The 10,369-nt window shown below is 46.9% G+C and overlaps 1 protein-coding gene across 1 annotated transcript in view; it reads right to left on the bottom strand.

Moving 5' to 3' along the window:
* Window positions 1-10,369, bottom strand: part of COL22A1 (collagen type XXII alpha 1 chain) — a 295,276-nt gene that overhangs the window by 107,790 nt on the left and 177,117 nt on the right. The window contains exons 21-23 of the mRNA XM_025214699.1: window positions 9,868-9,897; window positions 8,098-8,151; window positions 7,060-7,113 (exon numbers count right to left, since the gene is read on the bottom strand). Coding sequence (XP_025070484.1) covers window positions 7,060-7,113; window positions 8,098-8,151; window positions 9,868-9,897 — 138 coding nt within the window. The remainder of the gene's footprint in view (window positions 1-7,059; window positions 7,114-8,097; window positions 8,152-9,867; window positions 9,898-10,369) is intronic.

Raw genomic sequence — 10,369 nt, 5'->3', positions numbered from 1 at the left:
TGAACAAAATGGGAGGTTATCCAATGACTTCAGCAGAGCATGGATTTCACTTGTCCTTTTCTTCTCTCGGCTCTTCCCAGGAGCAGATCAGATTTTCAGAAACCTGAGTGCACTGCCCTTGGCATTGTATTCTCATCATCCTCTCCCACGCTCCTAGAGCAGGAAAAGTGTCTTTCTCTTTCTGGTTTTCCTTTTACCGTGGTGATAGAAATTCTCCACCTGCAAACACTCCGGCTTGGCTGGGATGTTCATTCCAGACATGTCTAAAGAGCACAGGCAGCATCCGTGTTGAAAACAATATCATCTGCAAACCTCAGGGTATTACGCCCAGAACCATCAAATGCATCTGTTCTCATCGCCACCACCTTCCATGCACACTCAGAAAGGGCTCTCACATTAAAGCTCTCCTAAATGGCATGTTTTGTAGTTGTTTTGGCTGTTTTCTCAGCCCTGCCCTCCACTTTCTGGTTGCAGACAGGAAAAAGGGGTTGTTTTACTAATGAATGCAGCAGACAGATGCTTGCTTTGGACACCATACAGATAATGCAGGCATCTGTCTGCTGCGTTCATTAGTAACGGCACCTCTGAGCCCACTTATTCCAGCTGTGCCTAAAGGGTCCAGCTGCCTCTAAAGCCTCAGTGCACATAGTACCAAAGTGGACCTATACATGTGCTTTGGGTTGGGCAGGGGCATTATAATTAGAGAGGCCATGCTAATTAAAACACTGAAGCGTCTTGTGTATGCAGTGTCCCACACTTCAAAATGGCCATAAGGATGCTTTAACTAAAGCTCATTCAACAAACTTTAGTTCAAGTGCCCCCACTGCCATTTTGCAACACAAGATGCTGAATACATAAGACGCTGCAGCATGCTGGATTAATGGAGACTGCTCCGATGCGTCAGAATACATCAAAGCACATGTACAGGCACCCAAAGAGGTCCTCATCTACACAGACAAAGAAGAGAAGAAAGGGAGGTACAGGTTAGTCAAGTCAAGGTGACCCAACGGTCATTAGTGGAACTAGGAACAGGGCCCAGGTGTCCAGGTGACCTGATTCCCAGTCCAGGGTGCTGCCTATTAGACCACAAGTCACTAAATGCTGTTTTGGAGGTGATCCCAGCCCCTTCAAAGTCATTTAAATTTGGGCTGGACAATCACAACCCAGGCACGGGTGGTAGTACACGGGATCAGAAACCTGAGCGAAGCCAGGACAGGGTGACAACCAGAGTGTGAAGCTAGAAGTCAAGCCAGAGTTAGATGATTGGGGGCGGCGGGGGGATGAGTGATGATGAGGAGCCACAAACAGAAAAACGTGACTCGAGTCAGAGCCAGAAAGCCAGAGTCAGTAGCCAGTGCTCACACCAGGCTCAGAAACTGAGAGCCAGAGTCAGGAGCAAGCCAAGGGTCAGAAGCCAGACAGACAGCAAGAACAGGAAGCAAGAGCAGGGACCAGAGGCAAGGCAAGGTCCTGAGATTAGGATGAGAGAGGAGATGCATTGTGCAGACACCTTCATGGAGCCTGTCTCCTGCCTTGAAGGCTGTGAATGAGGCAGTCCGTTTCCTGGATGTATCTCAGTCAGTGCTTGGGTGCCTGATGGACGACTCTTCCACAGACAGACCATGATTCATCACAGAGACAAAGCACTTGAACAGGTAGGATAGAGAAAAGTCTACTCTGTCATTTTAGCCCCTATGGTTTTATAGAAGCATTAGGCATTTGCACAGAGTAGTAAGCAAAGTCTGCATGTTTTGCAAGGATTAGGAAAACTCTATACTAATGCTATAATATCCATCTGCTATAATCTCCACATGCTTTCCTGGATTCCCTTTTAAATTGAAAAAAAAACAAAAAACCTATCCAGCTAAGTTTCTCAATAACTAATAAAACTTCCTTCCCTAAGGGGTTTGATAGCTAGGCGCAATAGAGTAGCCAGGGAAACATTCAAACACAGTAGGTATTTGATGACAGCTCTAATCAATTGGTCATTAGTGCCAGCATTTTGTGTCATGCCACAGACCCTGATGTATCATGGTCCTTTACTTCGCTGATACCGTCTATTAATCTTACTGGAGAAGCAATGTTTCAAGGCAGGTTTTAAAACCGGGACAGTGCAGAACATGTCATCTCACAAATAAAGCACAGCACAGTAATTTGCTGAAGCGGTAGGGCGCTATTTCGTAAAGCACTGGAGGAAAGGAGAGATAAAGGAAGAATCCTTGTCCATTAAAACATTAACCTGCTCTTGCGTGTGCCATCTTTCTCAAGAGCGGACCCAAAAGGTCAGGATTATGGTTCAATTATGTGATTAAGCTGGTCGTCTGCAGAAAGCCTGCTATGGAAGAATAGTCTCTTCTCTTTAATTTTTTTCCCTTAGACTATAGAGTGATTTCATGTCCCTTTAATAGCTTTGCTGGAGAAGTAAGTGCCAGGCATACTAGGAAAAAATGCCCCTCCAGTGTTATTTACCACATACTACATGACCAAGTCCTTGGATCTGGACAGATGGCACTTTTACAATAGTGGCGTTTACACGGATTTTGTATCCCGAATGAGTCCACATCAGGATGCAGAGTGGACAAGCTGCTATTCCAACGTAGTTGCTCACAGTAGGCATTGTCATAACAGCTACCCCAGGCTGGGAGCAGGCAGATGACACCTGTACCAGTGTAACTTAAGCCAGTGCCATTTTCTCACTGGTCTTTGTGTGTGTGTGTGTGTGTGTGTTATAGCAGCACAGGGATTTATAGAAGTCTGCTTGTGCTGTCTGTCCAAGCCCTTGTGATTGCCATGAAAGACTGGCTCATCAAATGTCACAGTGACAGCACAGAGACTGGAGTGCCCATCTGCAAAGTGGTTAAATATGTATTTTGCTTCCAGCCTTGGACTGGAAAGGATGCTTCTCACATCACTAGGGCCAAAACCAGGAAGGGGGTAGGGGTGGGGGGCAAAGCCTTCCTGTGACAGGATCAATCATGCCTGCTGCAGTGTTACATTGCAACAGCATGCGGATGAATCCAGCTGTTACTGAGTCACTGCAAACCTCAACTCGACAATAGAGAAATGGGCTGTGCACTTTGTGAAGCCTCTAGAGCAGGGGTGTCAGACTCACCCCATGCGCTGGCCCAGATCTGGACCATGGAGTTGCTTGTGGGCCAGACCCATGGGGCAAGCAGCAGCTGTGGTGGTGAGGCTACTGGTGGAGCCAGTGGGGCCAGGAACTGAAAGTCAAGCAGCTGCATGATGCCACAGTGGCACCAGGGTAAGCAGCCAGGGGCCAATTGGCGAGCAGGACTGTGTCGGTGCAGTCTTTGACTGCCTGCCTGCTGCTGAGAGCCATATTCAGTGCTGCTGAGGTCCCAATTCAGTGGCAGAGCCCAAGCTTCCCAGGCTGCATGTGTGACCACTCCTCCTCTAGAAAATAAGCTACAAATCTACAAGCACATGGAAGAACCAGGAGGAAATAAAAAGAGTTATATTTATAGGGCTAAATCCTACAAGCGAGTTTGACTGATTTGGCACTGCCTTGCTGGATTCGATATACACGCCTAGGTGGTAGAGCAGCAAAATGTCCCATCAGACATCCTATCCTAACCCTGCAGCCATCAATTCAAAGTTAGCCACTGACTCCAGTGCAAGAACTTCCTGCAAATTATCTTGTTATGCATACACATGTGCAAGACAGGAATACACCCCGCACACCTGAATTCCTGCCAGAGAACAGGGAGATCAGCATATGTGTATATTCACCAGTTTTTTCAGAGGTCAAAAGTTTTAAGCATTCAATGGGACTCATGCTCCTAAGTCAGTTAAAAGTCAAAAACATTGTTTCTTAATGAAACAAAACACAATTTCCACAAGCATTTTAATACCCGAGAGCAATTCTGTTAGGCTCAGGGTTTGGAAAAGCTTTTACAAGGAAAAAAAAATAAAAACATTGGTCAAGTTTGACCCAAAAGCATCACTCTAAAAGATGCATGCTATTGAGAGATACAGTCAGAGCTCTTTTAAACTGAAGATGTACAATATATGAGCTAAAGCAGCATTTCTCAACCCCTGGGTCAGGACCCAAAAGTGGGCTGCAAGAATAGATGAAAGGGTCACGAACAAACTTTAATAATGGATTTTCCTTTAAAGGAGAAAAATGTGGGAAACCACAGGTTTTCCCTTGCAGGCTGTCACAGTTCCAGCCTCCAAGGGGGTATTTGCCCCCCCTGCCCCTTCCCCACACACTGGGGGGCTGGGGCCTGGGGGCAGTGGGCCGGGAGTGAGGGACACTAGGTCAGGACTGGTCATCAATGTTTACAAATGGATCCTGGTACAAAAAAGGTTGAGAACCACTGATCTAAAGCACACCCATAGAGTTACTTCCAGCATACTGCTATATAACAGAAATCCACCTTTGTATGTTAACTTCCTCCCCCGCTCCACTTCAACTACCTGAAGCCTGCAAAGAGGATGGGGCTGGATTGTTCTCAGTGGTGGCAGATGACAGAACAAGGAGCAATGGGCTCAAGTTGCAGCAAGGGAAGTTTAAGTTCAATACTAGGAAGAACTTTCTCACTAGGAGGGTAGCAAAGCACTGGAACAGGTTACCCAGAGAGGTGGTAGACTCTCCATCCTTTGAGGTTTTTAAGATGTGGCTAGACAAAGCCTTGGCTGGATTGATCTAGTTGGGGGTGGTACTGCTTTGAGCAGGAGGTTGGACTAGATGACCTCCTGAAGTCCTTTCCAACCCTAATTTTCCATAATTCTATGACTGATTGACATCAGACTTTCCTCCGTGGCCACAAGAGACTGAACTGGGACAATGGATTTAAACTGCAGCAGAGGAACTTTAGGCTGGAGATAAGCGGGGCTTTCTGACCATGAGGGTGGTCAAGCACTGTAGCAGGATACTGAGAGAAATTGTGAAATTTCCATCCCTGGGAATTTTCAAAAGCAGGTTAGACATTGACTGGATGGTTTAGTCAGGGATGGTCCTTCTCTAAGCAGGAGTCTAGACTGGATGATCACATGAGGTCTCTTCCTGCCCTCCTGTCCTATAATCCTAACACACACAACTATTGTTGGTTCCTTGTGGATGGAAACATTCAATGCACTCATCTCCAGATTACCAAGGACTTGAGTCTGCAACCTTTACTCCAGCCAAGCACTTGCATTGAGTTCAAAGGAGAGGTGTCCCAAGAGCGTGATCAAGGCTTGTATATTCAGATGTCCATACTGGGGTTAGGGTGGGGTGAGAGAAGAATGGATGTAGGAGTACAAAAAAAGCAGGAAATTGGTTTTGTAAGCATAGCATACAGCAGCGGCAAGCTGCAAATGGCACTGGTCCTGCACAACAACTAGCAAAGAGTAGCATCTTAGAAAAGCCTGCTCTTTCAATCTAGGGGACTAGATTCTACTCCACAGTAGGTATATATGTAGACTTAGGCACCTACGTGCAATTCTCTTCAGGCCTGTTCAAGTTCAAAACCCATTCCTTGGTCTACTTTTGTAACATACCATTATATGACAATTAAGATTAAGCTCACCAAAAAACCACGGGGAGGGGAATATACCTGTCTTCTGTATGACCGGGTCTCAAGCAGGGTGGAACAGAATCATACTTGGATGCCTAAATCTACTTAGGTACTTAACAGACAGAACAGAACCTGACTGAGGATGTTACCTGAATATTTTAGATTGGGGTGGGCAATTATTTGGGCTGCAGGGGTCGTTAGTGAGTGTTGGTGAGCTGTTATGGACTGGGGCTAGGGGTGCTGACTTGCCATGGGGGGCAAAGCGGTGCTGACCCCTCCTGGCACAGGGGCAGGATGCAGGACACAGGAATTGATCCTATCTGGCCTGGACCTGTCCACCCTGCAGCCACTGCTGGGGTTGCCAGACAGAGCGGGCAGGCAGGGTATACAAGGAAACTGGCCAAGGACCGCCATGGGCAAGGCACGCTCAGCTGGGTGGATGGGATAGGGCTGCACACCAGCGGGGAGCAGCATCCAGGAGTGCTGCTCCTGGCAAGGGCTAAGGCTGAGGCTGAGGCTGGGGTTGGGATCCCAGCACACTGACAATGTGGGGCCAGGGCTCAAGGCAAAACTGCGATTTTCTCCCCGATGCCCCTGCCTATAGAACTGGTGCCCATTGCAGGGATGTGCAGGGAGCAGATCACAGCTCTGCCCCGGGCATCAGCCCTGCACTGTCACTGCCCCTCAATCCCATCCCTGCCCACCCGTCCTGCTCCTGGATGCCGCTCCCCACATGCCCATGATCCTATCCCATCCACCTAGCCTAGCATGCCCTGCTCGCAGGGGTCCCAGGCCAGTCTCCATGGAGAACCAGCCTACCTGCCAGCTTGGTCCAGTGCCCCAGGTGTGGGGCGGATGGGCCGTGGTGCCCAGGCAGCAGGGCCAGGTCCAGCAGCAGTGGTGATACTGGAGGAAGCAGCTACCACCACCTGGGCTGCTGAGAAGCTAAGTCCTGCCACCACACCACCCCAGCCCCACTGCACACCCGGAGGCAGCAGGACCAGCCGCATGTGATGGTTTACCTGCCCCCTGCACCTGGGTCAGGCAGGGCCAAGGGACCTGCTGTACAATAGATAAAATCCCTTGGAAAGCCAGATTCAACCTACGGGCTGTATTTTGGTCTCCCCTGTTCCAGACAGTCTTTAATATCACCATTATTCACGTTTTATCTACACACTAAAATTATCTCTCTGTTATTATACCAGAAGAGTCAATGTGCCATACCTAGGTAGCATATATACAGATATCTAAGTAAAAAGTGTATATTGCACTGTTATAACTACTGCTGTAGAGGAGTAAGGTAAGTTATAACAGTGTAAGATACCTTCATACTGATATAACTATATAAATACAAACTATCTGTGCTACCGACGGGGAAAATGTAACTCCATTAGTGGGAAAATAATTAATAGTCCCTTAACCAAAAAAAATTAATCAGTGCAAAAACATGTATGATAGACATAAGTAACTAGGCTTCAAGGAAGCAAAGCAACCATCGACTAAGTGAGATGTATGTTAAATTAAAAAGTTAACTCACCCTTTGACCTTGCAGACCAGGAGCTCCGTGCTTGCCTTCTGGACCAGCTGGCCCCTTTAAAATACAAATAATTGATCAGAATCTGTTAAGTAAAATATGGAAGTATGCAGCCACTTTCACTCAGTTCTGTGCTATTGCTGCAGTGCATGGCAGTCCAGATGTCTTATCTAGAAAACATGTCACCTTGTGAATAGTAAAGATGAAAGAACAGCTTAAAGAAGGAGATTTAATGTTCTAATTTAAAAAAAAAGGATAATAGTACCTAGTTAGGTATTTGAAATGAGATTAGCCTCACTTACCTAGTAATATGTTTTCACAGTGCCAACAACTTTCCAAGACACGATACAACAGCTATAGCAAAATATGTCTGTTTCCCACTTCAGGAGCGAGAATATATGGAGTGTGTGAACACAAGTAACAATGAGAGTGTAAACTGTGATATCCTGAAGAGTGAGACCATAAGATATGTCTGAAGGCAAGAGACTGAAGTGAAGCCAAGTTGTGAGATGCTGAATGTGTTTAGATGGTTGCAAGAAACCACATCAAATTATCAAGTCTCTGTTTCTCATGCACACATGCTTATATTTTTTATAACTCATTGTAATGACTTTGGCCTGGAAGTCTTGAGTGATGCTATCTCCTGTGACAGCAAGCTTACTCTGACCTCCATTACATTGCTGTCTAGGAGTTAAGAAAAGGTTCGTGTTTGGAAACCACTCTGCGAGACACTGAGTAGGCCCCAATAAAACCAAATGGCATTGAAGTTAGCACCTCACATAGACTGGGCTCTAGTTGAATTTCACCTGTACGTAGGGGGACAGCCCATGCACGATGTACAGGCACTAAGTGGCACAAAGGATTTGAAGCCACATAAAAAGGATAATTTTTATTTACCAGAGTACACAACCTAAGATTGTGTACATCACTACAGCCTGTAACACAAGGTTTGAGATGTGAACAGGACTTTTGGGGTCTCCACTGGCTGGAGTGAGTTTCCATTCCTCAGAAACAATATATTCAGTGAAGGACGCTACTCACCGGTGGCCCTGGCAGACCAGGTAAACCTTGGGGTCCTCGAGGACCGGGGTCTCCCTAAAAAAATAAGTAAAAAACAAACAAACAAAAAGTAAGTGTTAAAACAATCAATTTCCTGTTTAACACACTAAACCTGAGGGAGGCGGCTGATACCCCTGTCCATCTGTACATATGTTGGGTGAGCAATCTATGTACCAATGTTCTTCACCCTAAATGTGGAACCCAATATGCTGTTGTGCACATACGATTCGCACCTAATACATGCGCCATATAAGTTGCACTTGCACCCCATATCAGTGGGATATAAAACTGGTGCACAGATCTTTCGCCAGCCTTTGCATAGGGCTATACTGGCCCACTATTCCACTATAGTGGAATTGTATCATAAAACTGCTGTTATCCATAAGCTAATTCAGAGCCTTGATTGTTCATTCTTTGATTCTGGGACTGGCAGGGATTAGTTCATTAGAGCATGAACCAATCTGCCTGAGGCACCTATGGATGTTGTGACAACTGGAAAAGCACCCAAGGCATAAGGCCATCCCAACCACATTCTCTTCCCTCTCCGATCTAGCTGGAAATATTCCATGTGCAGGGACTATTGTTGGGGAGTCAGCTCTCATCGAAGACCTCTTCTGTACCAGGGGTATTCTCCAAGGTCCCCGATTGCCCCCCGCCACTAACATAGCTATGAATCAGTCCCCCAAAGTATACAATATGTATTTAAAAATCAATGACAGCCAGATAAATACCAATGGCTGGTTTCCCATCCCTGCCTGTGGGTACATGCTTGGAAAAAACCTCAGATAGTGTTTGAAATTTTCATGAAGGCCTTCTATTAAAACACAAAGACTTTTAGAAAGCAAATTGCTGCTTGCAACATGGCTCATGTCATGAAGGGGACACTGGCCACTCTTCCTGTCTAGCAGCACAATAATTTGGGGTGGGGTGGGGTGAGCAAAGCAGCAGACCTGGAAACCCTCTGAGAGGAGGCACCAGAACTGAACCCTTTACCCCCAAAACCAGGAATCTTTGTCAGAGCAGGAATAGCCCCTAGGCAGGCATAGCCCCTCGCTCAGTGATGTACCTGGGGGGCAGTGAGCAAAATGCCAGCTGCCTCTTCACCCCTGGGAGTCGTATATCTGAGCAAGAAGGAGCAAACAGGGTACCAGGGGTGGCTTCTGGGCAGACTGCTGCATGGGACTGCTACAGCTAGTATGCTCTGAGCCTGTCCCCCAGAGAGAGGAGCCCGAGCCCCCACTGCTAAAGCAATAGCAGCTACCACTTGAGTGCAAAAAGCAGGGACAAGAAACACCCTGTTCCTCTTCTACCCACCCCCTTACTCTACACTGGTCTGTATTACCAATACACACAGGACTTTTGTGGTTTCCACTGGCTGGAGTGAGTTTTTGGGGTCTCCACTGGCTGGAGCACCCCACAGGTGCTGAAAAACCTGCTATGCCTGTTCTGTCCAGTACCAAGTACTCAAGTACCAGCAATTGTGTGTGTGTGCGCGCGCGCGCACGTGTGTGCGTGTGTGTGCATGCACCACAGGTGTACATGTGAGCGAGACAGCAAGCATGTGAGAGGGGAGGGAAACAGATTTTTTTTTTTAATGTAATGAATTTATTTCTAGGCACACTGGGCTTTGTAACATGCTCTTAAGATAAAATCTAGTCGGAAAAGCTAAGCTGCCTGGCAACATCCCTCTAGTTGTATAAAATACATGCATTACTTAAACTGAATGCAGCAAAGACACTGAACAGCTCTTACTCGCTCTCCCTTTAGGCCTTCGGTCTGCACCTGAAATGAAGATGCCAGCGTCATAACACAGAAGAGTAAGCAGGAAGACAGACACAGGAATTTCTGGTCCAGGATTGTTCTCCAGAGCGCGCATCTATCCCATTGTCTACTCCCTCATGATCCCTGCTAATCTCCTCACAGCCCACTTCAATTCTATTGCATCCCCTACTTAGCCTGGCCTATGCAGTCTAATTGAACAGGATTTCTTGGCAACAGCCTTGTTTGCTTGGCTGTCTATTGAGTCATTAGCATGTGTGTGTTGTTATTTAAACAGCAGTCAAAAATCTGCCTTTTCCTTGCCCTCTCCTAGTCCTATACTCATCCTTTGTGTCAGAGGCTGAGCTGTTCAACTTGACCCTGAACTCTCCTGTGCCCTCCCCAAGCCCATGATCATCACACCATTATCAGGTCCATGTCGCACGTCCCAACCAGTCTTCAGCAAACCATTGCCTCCTGTCCTGCCTCACTCTTT

Source organism: Alligator sinensis, unplaced genomic scaffold (genome assembly GCF_000455745.1).
Source record: "Alligator sinensis unplaced genomic scaffold, ASM45574v1 scaffold721_1, whole genome shotgun sequence".
NCBI lineage: Eukaryota > Metazoa > Chordata > Crocodylia > Alligatoridae > Alligator > Alligator sinensis.
The sequence above is the reverse complement of the archived record's forward strand: the minus strand, read 5'-3'. Positions and strand labels throughout refer to the sequence as shown.